At 41.5% G+C, this 16,074-nt stretch overlaps 2 protein-coding genes across 3 annotated transcripts; both read right to left on the bottom strand.

Annotated features, from left to right (window-relative positions):
- Positions 1 to 7,893: 7,893 nt before the first annotated feature.
- LOC115686148 (heavy metal-associated isoprenylated plant protein 9-like) lies at positions 7,894 to 10,144 on the bottom strand. 2 transcript variants are annotated; one of them, XM_030611350.2, is made up of 5 exons: positions 9,858 to 10,144; positions 9,282 to 9,471; positions 8,969 to 9,141; positions 8,709 to 8,799; positions 7,894 to 8,587 (listed from the first exon to the last, which is right to left on the bottom strand). In XM_030611350.2, the coding sequence occupies exons 1-5, from the start codon at positions 9,876 to 9,878 to the stop codon at positions 8,115 to 8,117; spliced, it is 948 nt and encodes a 315-aa protein (XP_030467210.1). In that variant the 5' UTR covers positions 9,879 to 10,144; the 3' UTR covers positions 7,894 to 8,114. The 2 variants fall into 2 exon arrangements, with proteins under 2 accessions (XP_030467210.1, XP_030467211.1); XM_030611351.2 differs by having other exon boundaries at positions 9,282 to 9,468.
- Positions 10,145 to 12,312: 2,168 nt separating this feature from the next.
- LOC115686129 (IAA-amino acid hydrolase ILR1-like 5) lies at positions 12,313 to 16,024 on the bottom strand. Its single transcript, XM_030611324.2, has 5 exons — positions 15,550 to 16,024; positions 14,932 to 15,057; positions 13,794 to 14,108; positions 13,107 to 13,235; positions 12,313 to 12,818 (listed from the first exon to the last, which is right to left on the bottom strand). Exons 1-5 carry the CDS (start codon positions 15,928 to 15,930, stop codon positions 12,438 to 12,440), a joined length of 1,332 nt encoding a protein of 443 aa, XP_030467184.1. The 5' UTR covers positions 15,931 to 16,024; the 3' UTR covers positions 12,313 to 12,437.
- Between the last annotated feature and the right edge of the window lie 50 nt (positions 16,025 to 16,074).

The following is a 16,074-nucleotide window of genomic DNA, read 5'->3' as shown; positions in this document are numbered from 1 at the left end:
TAGAGGTATCGCATGATCCAACAGCCAAAGTGAAATGGCTATTTTCCATGGCTTTTGCTGCTTCACTTAGAATATGACAGCAGCATCCTGAACTGACCTTTTGTCGATATCCTTCTTTAAAGATCACTCCTGTGCATATACACAGACTGTGCAGCAGGAGCAAAACATCAACATGAACCCAGAAGTAAACAAATGAATGTAGCTTTCAAGACAGGAACCCCAACAAATGAATTGGTCAACCTAAAAAGGTCACGAACTGATCGATTCACTGTACGTTTGGGTGTTCACCTGCTCACTCTATTACCCACTTCTTCCTCGCACACCGTGAAGGCAACGAAAGAACAAATAAAATGCGCTCACCCAGAAAAATCTCCTTAAAAGAAGCACGACAACACTCAAAAATAAACAAGGAAAGGAGATTCCGGAGCATCAGGAAGGAATCTCCTGGCTGCACGGCCGCGGCCAAGACGGCCGGCCCTTGCCGGCGGCAACAGCTGCTCCACCAGCCTCGCCACCGCCAAGGCGTACTCCCCCAGCAGTTCCGCCACAATCACCACCGTCATCATCCTCGCTCTCGCTCTCGCTCTCTCTCGGCCGCGGGCGGCCCCTATCTCGGAAAAGTTGGAACGTAAGTATAATGTTAATGACATAGATGCAGCCATTTTATAAGAAAACGAAGAACGCACACACACACTCTCTCTCTCTCTCTCTGTGACTTTACGTGTGGGGTACTTCGCTTCTGATGACATTATTGTATATGGTTATGAATCATGCGATGCATAACTTTTGTTATAAGGTGTGTTTGCGCTTATTTAGCTTACGCGTCAACTATAATCATTAAAGCTTCATGGAATCACGTGGGTTTTTCCTTCGATCCGACTTGGAAGGAAGGATGCCGTCCCGGCTGACGTGGCGTCGGCCGATTGGCTGGTTCGGGGGTGATGGGAATGAGGGACTAGGAGCGGCTAAAGCTGAGGAAGCACACGCATTTTTCTTGGGCGAGTGTTTAGGCTTTGTCGGACCGAGTCGCATGATAACGTGGCGTAATAAATCATAATAACCGGAGAGCAAAATATGAAATCCATGAATTAATTTGACGCGAAGAGAAAAGGAGGAAATGTAATGGAAGGAAACGACGTGTGATGTGCTATTTGAGCTCTTAAAAAGTGTTTCTGTCCATATTTTCTTGGGTGGGACAAAGTTTAAAGTTGGTCCTTATCAACTACAAGTGGAGCTTGACCCAAAAAAAAAAAACTACAAGTGGAGCGACATGACCCGTTTACACAATACGGGAAAAAAAAACATAAGGTAAAACACGAATTACAGAAAGGAAATGAAAATATGATATGACCCGACACGCTAGTTTGATTTGGTAGTTAAGACAAAATTAACACATTTTATTTTAATTTAATTACTTGGCATGTGGAATCAATATTAAGAAAATCACAATAGGACACGACACGACACAACTAACTTGATTTGTAGGTTAACACGAAATTAATAAATTTTAATGTGATTTAATTACCTGGCATGGAGAATCAATACTAAGATGTTTTAGGCTGATACGACTTACAAACACGATTATGACATGTTAATACTAATTGTCAGCCCTCATTATGAGTTATCACGTTAATTGTCTTTTCAAGAGAAAATTATTACCTTAAATTTTGCTTAGTTATGAAATAAGGATCAGTTATTAGTGAACTACTCTTATTTCTATGTGCGCCATTTTTAAAAAAAAACTTGTGTTTTGCCTTCCTTTTTAGAGAACACGCCCTTTTTTTTTTAAGTAAAACGAATTTAAAGAAATACAAACTACCGACCTTATTATACCCAGTGAAAATTAGTTTGATTAGTAATCATTTCTCCTGTCCATTATTCAGTCATCACGTAAATTGTCAATCTTCACATATATCTAAAGTACTTATAATATTACACCAAATTCATGTTTTTTGAAATATTTTCCTTCTCTTTTCAAATCTAAATACAAGGTACCAACATATTTTTACAAGTTTATTCAAGTTACTTGTCTCGTAATTTCTCTACATTAAAACATAGTTAAAGTTAACTTTAGATGTAGAGTAGGTGTAGGACTGACAAAAAAAAAAGTTAACTTTAGATGTCATCATTTGTAAATCGTATTACGATACGTCGGTTTTTACCTTACTTTCTGAAACCAATGGAAACAATATATGCACATCCGCATCTCTATCATATGTTTTTAATGCCGTGCATCACGTAACAAATAGGAACATTAGATGCATCGAAAACAAGGTTGAGCATGGCAATACAATGATGCACAACTTAACGTGACTATTGATTATCTAATTTACGCAAAAATGTATATAAGCTAGGTTCATTCACCTAGCTTCATTTATTAAGAGGCACGAGAACTATTGATCGGGCCACAAGTCACATGCCTTTGAGCATGCCTAACATACATCACTCATCTTGCTTTATATCGTACGTTAGCTAAAGACATTTATGCACGAATGTAGGCCCATTATAGCCATGATTATCTGAACATGGCATTGTTTTCGATTGAGTCCTGTGGCTACAATTTGTGGGTTTAGCCGTTGGCATTACTCGCATTTTGAGAGGTCGATGTGATGGGAGAGAAGAACCCCCTTTTGCCCATCTTGCCAAACCAAGAAAATATTTATATAAATTGGGGGAAATTAGGCAGCATGAGGACCCTATTATTTTAGAAAAAAGAGAAAAAAAAAAAAGGGATTGAGAAGTACTTGCTGGGGCCAAATTGATTGAGCAAGCTATAATTGATGTGGGGCATTAAGTACGGTGAGTTATCTAGCCATTTATTGAATCCAGTGCTTATTCTTGTGCTGGAAATCATTGGCATGCAATCGGCTTACTCTTCCACCAAGCATATTGGCCACGATGGTCCCGTACATAAAGTGGGTCAATTTGATTGAAGGCTCGTATCTCTAGAAGGTCAATTTCACTAATTGATCTCTTTTACCACCTCCGTTACTCTATGAAATAACAATTGTCAATTGAATTTATTCTTTCATTTGAATTAGTATATTTGCTTATCTCCATGTCTTGAAACTCAGGGAAGTGCCTCGATCGATTGAACCCTCCTCCGCCCATTCCCCCCCTGACGCGAGTGGAAAAGATTGATACACGGTCCATCCCAATTTATCCATCAACAGCCACCCGGCTGAAAACAGGAGATTTTCGAAAGGAGCCATAAGATGAAAAGTAACTAGGATTACTCAAATGTTCTTGGAAGAGTCATTGCTAGAATCGATACTCAAATCATTTGAGCGATTGAGTCCACGCGATGTACAATTAGGTCACTAGCCGGGACGAGACTCACAAATGCAAGGTGAGTAGCCCAAAAAGCAATTAATCGTGTCCACGCAAGCATTTGAGGAGTGGACGCCTTTGGTTTTTGGATCTTTTGGGGACGGACACGTGACGTCATCGTCGGTCCAAAGCTTTGATAGATTGCGGGCCCAATGAGCCCAAGCAATGAATGATCAAGCCGTGGCCATAGTCGAAGCCGTACAACTGTAGGCCCGGCCCAATATTATGGGCCCAATCACAAGCGCAATGATTTGTATCAGTCTCGGGAGTGTAATTATGACGTCACTCAATAGCAAATGTTTGGGAAACATCATTCGTCGCTCTTGGGCTTATTATTTTCGGATGAAATGTGGGACGTGATTCTCGAAACTAAGGAGCTAATGTGAAAATCCAAAGGCTCCTTAGCTTCCGTTAGCTTCGCGAAAAATTTGGCATTTCTATATAATGTTTTTCAAGAAATCATTTTTCTAAAAAAAAGGCAAAATTTTCCAATGTTTCGCTAAGATTTGAAAATGAACTGATATTCCATTATTTTAAAAAGAAAAGTTGATTTTATTTTTCTAAAGACACGTATACTATTCATGTGATATGAGGATTACCCAGCCGCCAAGATCTCAGTCGCAAGACCCAGGGTTTCTTGAGCCTAGCCACTGGGAACCTAAGCACGGGCTCCAAGGACCCGGGCCTAGCCTTAGTGAACTCTGGCAAGAGGTTGATGCCTTGGGCATGGGAGTCAAACACTACCGCTGGGGACCTGGGCACGAAGATCTTGGGCCTAGCCTCGAGAAACCTAGGCCAAGTCTTTGTGGACTCGGGCCTAGTCGCCGAGGAATTGGGCCGGAGAGCTAGTAACCTGGACACGGGAACCGGTGACCTAGGAATGGTCACCATGGACCCTGGCATGGTCGCCGAGGACTTTTGCATGGACACTAGGGTCCCCAGCCCAACCTCTACAGACCTAGCCTTGGGCCTCGGTACAGGAATAGGGTACCCGGGCACAATCGTTGGGGACCTTAGCACGGCATTGAGATTTTGGACCTGACCTTAGTGGACTCGAGACTGAGTGGCGGTGACTTGGACATGAGAGTTGAGTACCCAAGCATATGCCATCCGGGACCCAGGCACGAGCACTAGGGTCTTAAGCCCAGCCTTTGTGGACTTGGGCCCAAGCACTCGACCAAGGTCCTGGTGTCGGGCGGTCGTGACTTGGGTACAAGACCTAGGTATTTAGGCGTGGCAATCAATGACCTTATCACGGGCACTGAGATCTCAGGCCAAGCCTCCATGGACCAAAGCCCAAACATCAGTGACTTGGGCGCGGGAGTCAACCACCAGGGTATGGCCATTAGGACTCAAGCATGGGCATTAGGGTTCCAAGCACGACCTCTATGGACCCAGGCCTGAGCGTAAGAGTAGGGTCCTGAGCCTAAGGCCGGTGATTTGGATGTGAGAGTCGGGTACCAAGGCATAGCCGATGGGGACCTAGTCATGGGTATTGGGGTGACGTGCGCAACCTTCAAGCACCCGGACCATTAAGTCGCGGGAACGGGCACCAAAGTCTCGTGCACGGGAACTAGGTTTTTGGAACTGACCTATGTGGACCCATGTACGGGCGTCAGGTTTCCCTTGCCCAAGTGCTGCAGACTCTATTCCAAGAGCAATTGTGTAGTCCATAATATGGAAAATGATTTATGATTCTTAAAAGAAGAAATCATCCTTCTGAATTTAGGTATGGGTTTTCTATTGACTATTGAAAAATTTTCCATTGATTAATTTTTTTAAGCAATCACATAACGTAAAATGAGAAAAAAAATTTCCGACAAAATCTTTTTCGCAAAACGAACATAGCGTTAGGAGGTTCTTGGCATTTGGTTTTGTATGAGATTCCACAAAAGGAGAATCGTTTGAGGATTTTGCCTACGGTATGGAAGGGTTTGCGCTCATTCGTGAAAAGCATAGATAGTGGAGACAAATAATAGGAGGGTGATTCTTCGGCATGGGGGCCGGCAAATTCCGATAAAATCCATGGAATAAATTGCTATCTCTTGTCGGTACTTATATCATATCCTCAACACTAGCTTCAAATCTTAGAAAAGTTACTGCTAGTGAGATGAAGTTCAAGGTTGGTAATGTTGTCACCCGGATTAAGAGCACTAGATGTTTGGAACCATTCCATAGAAAGCTAGATATTAGGGGTGAGCGATTCCATTGTTCTGTACAGGTTCCACTTGAAACCTGAAATCTACCCATGGGAACAGGTTTCTCATTTTTTGGAACATAGAACCTACTCTATATACATTGGAACTTAGAACCTGCCGTATTACCAGTTCCAAGATCTACCCAAGTTTCACCTGTATTATTAATTGAACAATTGCAGTAAAACATCACATTTAATGACCTCCACTTGCTGCTGTTACGATCCACTAACCACAACTTATATTTAGATATACGAAAATATGAAACATTAACAAGTCATAAAATAAAAACTCAGACTAGTAGTTTCAAATTATACACTCATCTTCTGACACCATGGAACACTGCAGGATCACGCAAAGACATAAATCAAGAAAAAACACAAAAAACTTGTTTAAAGTTTAAAGTTTTAGATTCCAGATTTCGGGTTTCATATTCCACCTACCTAGAACCTAGAGTTTATCTGTCAAAACAAGTTCCTTAATTTTTGAAACCTGAAACCTACCATGCATACCTCGGAACCTGAAACTTATAGATTCCCACCGGTTAGGTTCTCAAGTTCCAGATTCTACCCTGAAATCATACGTACCCTTACTAGATACACATCATTTTGAAAAGCGATTTCAACCCGAATCCGTATTTGCTAGGTGGGCGCAAAAAAAGTTACTAACAAAATGATGGGTATAATTGGACATGTGAAAATCTTCGATTTTGACTCATGGGCCCTTTAGACAGCTGATTTCTCTTTAAAGGGTGGGGTCATTTCAAATTGGCCTGCTAAACCGCTATTTCAGATTCCACGAATGCCAATTCGAGCAGACATCTGTCACCAAAATTCTTCGAATAATTCAAGATTTAATTCCTCGTCTTAATCTTTTGTACTTCCACTCGTCGGGCCCGCACCAAAAGACCCCTTGGGCCCCCTTTACAGGCACGACGGCTTGTTCTTGTTCCCGCTTTCGAGCAAAGAGACAAGTGAAGACAAAATGGGCAGGAGAGGGATCGAGCGGTGGCGTGTCGTGTCCTTTTTTGATAATCCGAAAAACAAAACACGCCCACCGCTTTCCACGTCGTATCTGGGCCCCACCCGGGCTTTCTTACGTGGCGTGACGTGGAATTGTGTCCTTTTTGGGCCCCATCGAGAAACTGGGCACTCGGGACCTGAGAAGGAAAAGAGAGTGGGTGCCCACCACGTGACGTCCACGATTAGGTCCCCGACGATAGAGAAAGTTCGCCTACTAACTGAAAAATTGAAATATTAGATATTATAATTAGATAGGAAAAAACCTCAAAAAAAAAATTTCAAATTATATCTACTGTGATATTCACGATTAGTCACAAAAAACATCACATAGATACAAATCTATCTAGGATTTTTTGTCTCACAAAAAAAAAGTTTTGGGTAAATATGTCACACCAATACAAGTTTAGGGTAAATTTGTCACACGGTTATAAATTTATGATTTTTTTGTTGTCACACGGTACGTATCGTTTGGGATTTTTTGTAACTTTTACCCTAATTAGATTGCACAAATCACATTAAATCAGAACCTCTGTTAATAATATTCGAGACTATTCGAGACGGGAATCAAATGCATGATACGTGATTGGAATGGATATATACTTTTCTTATAAGCATGGGAAGTAAATTTTTCCTTATGACTATAAAGTCTAAAAATAATGTTATCATGAGTTTACATTAATTGAACCTAAAGGAGTAAATTTTGCAAATAAAAAAGTTACTGTAATTTGTTAATTAATTCATCGCATCTGAACATTGAATTTCGTTATTGTTTCGTATTGGCTAATGATAAATCAAAAGGATACCTTATTTTTTTTGTTGAAACTGGCAAGACATAATCATATCTTTGGTATTTATATGATAATTGACTTGTTACATCAATATTTATTTTAAGGATTTCTACAAATTAATGAACTCGAAATCCATGAAATGTCTCATTAACATGATGGATTGAGTACAATGTTACTCGAAATTTTGGATGGACGAGTCAAATATATACCTATACTTATGTATGTATGTATGTACGTACGTACGTACGTACTATTAAGATGTCGCATGTCAATGATTTATTGGCGGTGAAATCTAGCACAAGACCATTCTTTTGTGTCCTTGACATGTGCCATGTACCATTATTTAGCGTACTGCAAATTAAGATGTTTGTCCCGTGTCAATGAGAGGCAATTGTTTGTTAATTTTAGCCCATCTCCATGGGGACGAAGGTGCCTTGTTGATATGTGATTATGGTTTTCTCTTCCTAGGAAATCATGCCTTTGCATTTTTAATTGGACGACCCCCCATGAAACGTAGAAAAATAATAGGAAAATATTGCACAAAATGCTTGGACCATGTTTGAACACCTTTACCCAATAACATCATAATCCACACCTTCTTTGCAACTATCAAGTGCACACAAATACAAAAAGGATTGTGTGCCATGCCTATAATTTGGGACTTGATTATTCCTCTTCCCTACACACCCAACCATAAAGAAAATTAACAATCATATATTTTCAACTCGACCTCGACATATATTACAACTTATTTGTAATAATAATCGTCGTCGTCGTCGTCAAGAGACGCAACATGCATTGGGATTCTCGTCGCTGAAGAGCTGAGGAGCAGGCGGGGGTCTCTCGATGATGTAAAGCGGCTGATAATAATACATCATCCTCCTCATACCATCGTCGTCGTAAAAGGCCACGTTCTCCACTTCCTCTCCTTCCATTTTGGCCTCTTCCGCTTTCTCTTCTGTCCCGTTGTCGGGCTTCTCATTTCCCTCTCCCTCTTTCTTTTCTTCTTGCGGTTTCTCCTCCTCCTTTTTCTCTCCCCCGTTGTTTTCATCCTTCTTCTCCTCCGGCTTCGCCTCTTCCGCCGGTTCACTTCCCTCCTTTTTCTCCTCTTGCTTTTCTGGCTCCGGCTGCGGGATTATTTTGGCTTGCTTTTTGGTTCGTCTATAAACATAGTCGACGAGCTTGTTCGGGTCCATGGTCCCTGTGACCATGACTTTTCCCGAGCTTAACTCTGTCGCCGCCGTTTGAACTCCTGTTGATTAATACAGAGCAAGTGAACACATCAAATAAGAAAAAAAATCTCAATTTATAATAAAGTCTCAATTAATCTGATCATATTGCAATCATATCTATATGAATTTGCTAAATCTTACCTCTCATTTTGAGTATCTTCTTCTTAAGTTGCTCAGCACAGGCTTCACAGTGCATGTTGACATTTAGCTCCACGGTCACGATCCCACTAACCTGGAACAAAAAGGAGAACCAAAAAGCGTTATTTACAAAGAGAAATTACAACCGTTTTTCCCCTTCAGTTTGCATTATCTAATTAGGGTGATTAACCTTATCTTTTCACTGTCGTTATGGATTAATCATGCGGTAATTTTCGGTGATTAACTGTCAAAAACCATGAGACCTGTGAAGTGACGACTTGGGGAAGTGGTTCGCCCTCAGCTGGAGGCAGTGGAGAGATCACTTTGACTCTGCGCTTGGTCTTTCTGGTGATTCTATTGCACACTGCTTCAGGCTCCACCACTCCCTTTATAGTCACCTGGTTTTTGTCCATATCAATTTCAACTCCCTCTACTCCTGAAATTATAAAAGAAAATACGATCAGGAATACAATGAGACTATTGAAAATCTATTAACGATATATTCCGAATAGAATTCAGGAATTTCTAAATTTAGATGACGGAAATAATGATAATTTAATTTCGGGAATTTTTTACCTCGAATTTTCATGATGGACCTTTCGACTTTTTTGGCGCATCCATCACAATGCAAGTCCACGTACAAAATGAGAGGAGAAGGTGGCTTTGGTTCCTCCTCCTTCTTCTCTTCTTGCTTCTCCTCCTTTTTCTCTTCCTTCTTTTCTTCTGCCTTCTCCTCTGGCTTAGCGTCTACCTTAGCTTCTTCCTGCTGAAGCATTTCACCAATAATATAATACATTGCAAAATAGAACATTAAAAACTCGAGACTACTATGTGCAGGAAAAACATAGGCGCAAATAGAACATTAATTAAGCTTCGTAAACAAGTGATGTATCCGGAATTCAACGTACATGAGTTGAAGAGAGATTAAAATAAAATTAAGAATTCATACGCACAACGAACCGAAGCTATATTCATTTCGATGTATACACCGTGATAAATTGAACCCAAACCATTTTGGTTATTTGGATTTGCTGATCAACATAAAGCAATGGTTCTTGAAAAGAATTATATTAGACAAAGAATGACACTATGCTTCATCAAAAGCAAAAGCATGCAAAGAAAATCAAAACCCAAAATCATCATCATCGTTACCTGTTTGGCCTCTTCACCCATGTCTTCTCTCTGAATGATGAACCCCCTCTTGCTTGAAGTAAGTGGTATTAAGTATCTTGAGAGAGTAACCTAGATATAGTTTAGACTTTCGGTTGATACAAGGCAATTTGCTAAAGTCAGGCTTATCTGGATTCCAAAGCACATGCAGTGCCACTAGCAAGAATGTGCAAAAGTATATCAATTCTCCTTAGTTTAACATTTCTTTTGGGATTCTCTTCATCTCCTCAAAGGCTGAAGAAGGTAGAAATGGAGGGAGGAGATAGTGAAGTCAGGGTTTGCATATTTATAGGCAGTGAGTGTGTGTCCGTGTCTGAGAGAGAGAGAGAGAGAGTTCTCAATTAATCTTCACCCGTCGGTAGATCCTTCATGAAAAGGTAATGTAGGGTCACGCACATGTGTGGGGTCATGAATGGACTATACCAAGGAAAGCTAAACCTAATCAATCTTTCCTAGCCAAAAGAATAGATGCATACTCTTAATTCCTAAGCAATACAAGTGGTTTGTCCCTTGGCCAAAAAAGAGCTTATGGTTTGGGTCACGTAAGATGGGAAATGGAAGGTGCGAGAGTCGAATTCATGCTTGGTGGATGGTGCATGATTGCAATTTTCAAGACCACTATATCTCGCAAAATTAAAATTCTAGCTAAATAAAGGAGTTTGGTGATTAGATACAATCCTGTCGTTTCGCAGAAATGTTACTAGATGGGTCATGTCGATTATATGACATAATAAATCATCCTTTTCTTTTCTCTTCTTTTTTTCTTTTCCTATATAGCAAGTATCAACGAAGTGATTAGCCAGCTAATGTTTAGAAACGAATGATTTGATTGCTTTTCAGGCGAATTCAATGTATGGTATGCCGTGGTTTGTCTACAGCCAAAAGACGATGTTGTATGGTTTGTGGATCTGTCTGCCTGTTGATCTATATAACTGGGCCCAAGCTTTGATTAAACGTGGAGTTGAGAAATGAGAAGTTGTGACTTATTGTGCTCTTATTCTGTGGCTCCTAAGATGATAAAAGTATATATCCAAACACGTCATGTAGAAGAGTAAATTATTATTATAACTATCATATTTGCCAACTTAGTCAAAAGAAATTAAAATGTCAGCATCAAATGCGAAAAGCTTTCTCGTTTGGTAACTTGAGTTGGGATTGTTGAAACGTGGAGGTTGGGAAAAGCCAAGAAAGTTTGACGTGCAAATGACTGTGCATTTGAAAGTTGATGCCACATGGTTCCTTAACAAATGAAACTTATGTGAATTAAGTACATTTTTTTAAACCCCTTTTTCCCTTTCCAGTTCTTTCTTCGTCTGCACTTTTAGGTCATCCGAAAGCTGTAGCTTTGTTAAGTCTCTTACCAACTTTGTCCCATCCGAATTGATTTTTCACCACCTTACCCAACTGCATTAACCCACAAAATGGACTGATTTCGATTTGGGCACACATCTCCTTCGATCAAATCAAAGAGTTATTTTATACCTACCGAATTTGGTTCGACAGATTTGACCGATAAGATAACGTGATAAATTCAAACTGGACATGTAATTAAAGTGGACATATTACTTTTCCAGTTTATGGTGTAATCTAATCTTTGTTACCTCTAAAATTCATCCTCCTTCCAAATTCTCTCCTTTCTTTCTTCACTTTCCCACATGAAGAGGAGGAAAAAAGAAAACTTGCAAGAACAGAAGAAATGGACATGTAAGAGCAATACAGGAAAGAGAAGGCCGGCTTACAAAAGTCAGACAAAAACACGTGTAAATGACTCAGCATGGGACGCCAATCAAAGACTCCAACTTAGGCTGCTCACTCGTCAGATCTTTAATGACTGCAAATTTTTGGCCCGCCAAGAGATCTTCCAGCTGATCCGATGCGAAAGTCTCCAAAGAACAGCCACAGAAAAAGGATGACCCTCCAATGATGAATCCTCACTTTTTCCTGATTATATCTTTACCAACCGCTCTTTTTTCTTAATTAAATCAACAGATTCTAATTAAGGGGGGTGCATATGCACCTCTTTGGTTTGGCATGGGCGGCTTGGGGAATCTAGACGGTTGCTTAGCCACGTAAGGCATTAAGCCACATATTTTCTTCCGAAAGTGAAAGCAGGAGGCTGGTAGGTGTGGTTAGTTCGTATGAGGATCGGTTTGCTAAAATTAAGGTTACAAAAATAGGGAATCCCTCTAAAAAGAGAACACACGTTCAGGTGCCAAATGCAGGACCAAGCAAATTCAGGAGATCAACCTAATCCATGGGGAATGAGGATTTCCTGCGTTAAATGTATTTTCCCAAATTATATTCTGCAGCAGGACTAACTGCTCAATCGTGGGGAAGGCATCTTACGAGAGGATTGACGGTGTATCAATCCTTTCTTTGAATGCAGGCAATACGATAGAAAGACGACATCAATGGCAAGTTTCCAAATTAATGACAGAACAAAAATTACCCCATGATATTCTGTTTGAGACATTATTTTTTAGTACATTACAGGATTAGGGGTAACAAGTACAGTTAAGGGAAACTCCATCTTTGCCTACTCACGTCGTTCACTAAATTTCTTTACTGTACAGATGAATGCTGGTGCTCTGACAAATATACTTCTGCCAAAGCGGCATGTACTGCTGCTCCTATTGGGAGCACGTCTTCATCGAGGAAAAAATAAGGGGAATGCGGGGAATGAACTGACCCCACGTCCTTGTTTCCGATGCCAATGCCGAGCATGAAGCCAGGAATCTGTTCTTGGTAGAAGGCGAAATCTTCGCCGGCCATGACCTTCTTGCCTACAATGACATTTTCGGTACCCAACAGAAGCCTCCCGACCCTCTCGACATGCAGTGTTAGAGCTTCGTCATTCACAACAGCCGGATATGTTGGATGTTCATCCTCTTTCATGTCGATATAGGCTTTACATCTGTGTACAGCCGCCTGACCTTCAATGACCTGCAAAAATTCTTTTTTAATGGAGGGACTGCCTAATAATGTCAACATGAATCAGCTAGCTTTGTGCAATTATTTACATAGCATTGCTATTCTTGGAGTTGGAGGCTTTGTTGTGGGGTTATGTATTCACCATAAGCACTTAAAAAAGAATGAAAGAGATGAGAAATTGAGAGGTTTCTGATTGCATCTACTGAGCGATGCAATTTGGATAGAGAGTGTCCAAACAAAGAACTGCCCTTGCTTCTAGATATAATGAAAGTGAAATGGGTACATATTTATGATGAATACCTCAATCAATCTCCTCTGGAGTTGTTGCAGGCCTTCAGTTGTTAGACTCCTGAGCGAGCCACCAAATTTGACGATTGGAGGAATTATATTCAATCCACTCCCACCTCTAACATAGGTAACAGAGACCACCTTCAAACAAAAGAAAATGATTGCATTAAGTCACCTGAAACATACTTTGACCAAGAATGGCATACCGAGCCACAGAAATAGTAGCTCGATGGCTGCCTCAGATAAAATGCCATCTGTCCATGAACCCAAAGCTACGGGACGGGTGACTATGTAAAATAAAGTTGGCGACTAAAAGGTACTCCATGAATGAAGTTAATGCATAAGCTATAACTTAGTAACTCCCAATAGCAGAGTGGTTTAACAGACAAAAATGCATTGAAAATGTAGCTAGTACACAAAGTCCATGTCTGTAAAGCTTCCTGAGGGGCCAAATTGATGTGGAATGATAAGAGGATAAGAAAAGGATGTATTTGAGATACGGTTCATTAACAGTGTATAAGAAAACTTGTAAAGAACCCAGCTTCAAGCACTGTTATGGCACCGTTTTGGAGAGGGTGTAAAACCCAGCGGATGAGGCTCTGCGCAATTTCATTTAGCTAGTCAACTACCGAGTATCACAATGCAGTGTGCAATGGAGTAAGCCAAAATCTTATGTAACAGAGTCTCAAAGATACGTACTTCACTGAGGAGCGGATCAGCTTCTCTTGAGACAAGCTGTTGAAGTGCCAAGATGGCGAATGAAGCAGCGAGTACCGGATCCACGCTATTATGAGGTGCTGCCGCATGCCCGCCTTTTCCTTCTATTTTAGCTTCAAAGATGCAAACAGCAGCTAAGTTCGGGCCAGCGAGTGAAGTTATGATTCCTGTGGGCGTTGTATAATCATTATGCATTGCAAATATTGCTTCAGCATCACCCAGCGCGCCTTCTTTGATCATGTGGGTAGCACCAGCTCCTCCCTCTTCAGCAGGCTGGAAAATAAGTCTTACGGTCCCCTGACCAAGGTAAACAATTCAAATTTCTAAGTCCTCTGCATCATCAACAATATGAGAGTAAATGTAATGCAATCGCCGTCCATAGTAAAATCTGGCTGCTGGAAACAGCCTTATAGTTATAGATCACGTAATTGTGATGAAAAATTTGCGGAATTAAGAATGTTACTTCCTGGTTTATCAGATTTCCTGATTAGTCCATAAGCCTAAACCCACCAAGACAGAAGATGGAGATGAGCTGAATCTGAAAAAAAGGAGTCCTAGCTAGCCTCCTTGTTCGAGCATAAGGCAATTGGTGTCACCAGATCTAATCCAGTGCTACACCAGCTCTAAGCCTAACACTTGTAACTCGTGAGAGTCTCATAGGTCAAATCGACATTTTCAATATTTTCAACTGCATGACAGTAATTGAAGGATGGCAATCTCAAGATGGTCCCCTGGCCTTTAAGTAGAGCAGTCTAAAGTTGTCGATTTAAAGAAGTCTACTGCACTGAGCAAATAGCCAAGTACCCCGTTGCTTGCTCGCCACACAGAAATCTTACCCAATGCAGAGGCATGAACTCGATATTTAGGCCTCAAGTTCTAAAATCAAGGTTTGGTTACACAGTGAAAGGGACACTTACAAAGTAATAGAGGCTCCAAACACTAGAGAAGCAAACAAGTTCTTGCACTTCTATAATCTAAAAGGCAAAGTAGGAAAAATGACTACAAGTAACGCCATTATATGCCACATACTTCAGTAGCACACAGCGGTCACAGACTCTCTCCAACTCTACTGAGGCGAAGTAAAGAACTGTCATTTGATTGACTGCAAGTAAACACTGACCTTAAGTTTATCTTTCCGTTCATTCAGTAATTTCGCAGCACCAAGAAGCATGGCCGTATGGGCGTCGTGCCCGCAAGCGTGCATTTTGCCATCAATTCTGCTCTTGTGCTCCCACTCGACAAGTTCCTACACTCCGGCAATTGACCAAACCTTTTTAAGCAAATCCATAGATACACAAAAACAGAACAACAAAAATGTAAAACATTGAAAAGAACCAACAAAAAACAAAATCTCAGGAACTCGTCAAACACTCGCCTATAGTCAATGTGTGGGCACCCATATAATTCATACCTTACACATTACTTGACATACTTTCAAATGTATAAGATTCACATGAAGCCCAGAACATAGACAAAGGTATCTCAAACAGACAACCAAAGCATGGGACCACAACAAGAACAAGAATAAGGGACAGAACACAAACCAAAGTTATCCACATTTTAGCTTTTAGGCATTCACCAGAGCTCTGTTACCATATTTAAAAGGAAAGTGTATATCAAGCACATTTCTTGACGGGCAAAAGAACCGAGTACAGCCCTACCACCTATTCAATTTTCGAAAGCCACGATCGATGGATCGATCCTGTCGGGTCACCAGCGGGGCTTGCTTTTGTTTTACCTGCAAAGGCAAGGCGTCCATGTCGGCCCGGAGGGCGACGACGGGCCATGACCCGGACCCGACGACGGCGACGACGCCGGTGCCGGCGAGGGGGTAAGAGTAGGGGATGCCGAGCCGGTCGAGCTCGGCCCGGACGAGGGAGCTGGTGTTGTGCTCCTCGAACCGGAGTTCCGGGTACTCATGGATCCGCCGCCGGACGGACGTGAGCCACGGCTGGTCCCGCTTCGCCGAGCCCAGGAGCTCGTCGGCGTAGGCCCGGTCGTAGTGGTGGTGGCTGCTGCTGCGGCCGGCGGCGGCGGTGGCGGCGCAGCGGACGGCGTGGAGGGAAGCGGCGAGGAAGACGAGGGCGAGGAGAGAGCCGTTCCTCAGTTGGCGAGCCATCTCCCGAATTTGATGAGGGGAAAACGAGGGAACAGATCGGAGCAAGCTCGATGCTTCGACGTCGGACAGTAGTTAGTCAAAGAGGGGAGAGACGATGGGGAGAGAGTTGGAAGACGAGATTTTTTAATGATTAAGTGAAGCCGA

This window comes from Syzygium oleosum, unplaced genomic scaffold (assembly GCF_021117445.2).
Source record: "Syzygium oleosum isolate NSW1041296 unplaced genomic scaffold, Sole_v2.1 Sole_v2.31, whole genome shotgun sequence".
Taxonomy (NCBI): Eukaryota; Viridiplantae; Streptophyta; class Magnoliopsida; order Myrtales; family Myrtaceae; genus Syzygium; species Syzygium oleosum.
The sequence above is the reverse complement of the archived record's forward strand: the minus strand, read 5'-3'. Positions and strand labels throughout refer to the sequence as shown.

What these genes read in the sequence shown, in the direction of transcription:
- LOC115686148 (XM_030611350.2), bottom strand. Translation starts at nt 9,878, where the DNA reads ATGGGTGAAGAGGCCAAACAG. An exon ending in CCCAAGTCGTCACTTCACAG is followed by an intron (nt 8,800 to 8,968) that starts GTCTCATGGTTT and finishes TTTTTGTTCCAG; the next exon opens with GTTAGTGGGATCGTGACCGT. An exon ending in GAAGATACTCAAAATGAGAG is followed by an intron (nt 8,588 to 8,708) that starts GTAAGATTTAGC and finishes ATTAATCAACAG; the next exon opens with GAGTTCAAACGGCGGCGACA.
- LOC115686129 (XM_030611324.2), bottom strand. Translation starts at nt 15,930, where the DNA reads ATGGCTCGCCAACTGAGGAACGGCTCTCTCCTCGCCCTCGTCTTCCTC. An exon ending in CTGATCCGCTCCTCAGTGAA is followed by an intron (nt 13,236 to 13,793) that starts GTACGTATCTTT and finishes TTTTGTTTGAAG; the next exon opens with GTGGTCTCTGTTACCTATGT. An exon ending in TCCAGAGGAGATTGATTGAG is followed by an intron (nt 12,819 to 13,106) that starts GTATTCATCATA and finishes GAATTTTTGCAG; the next exon opens with GTCATTGAAGGTCAGGCGGC.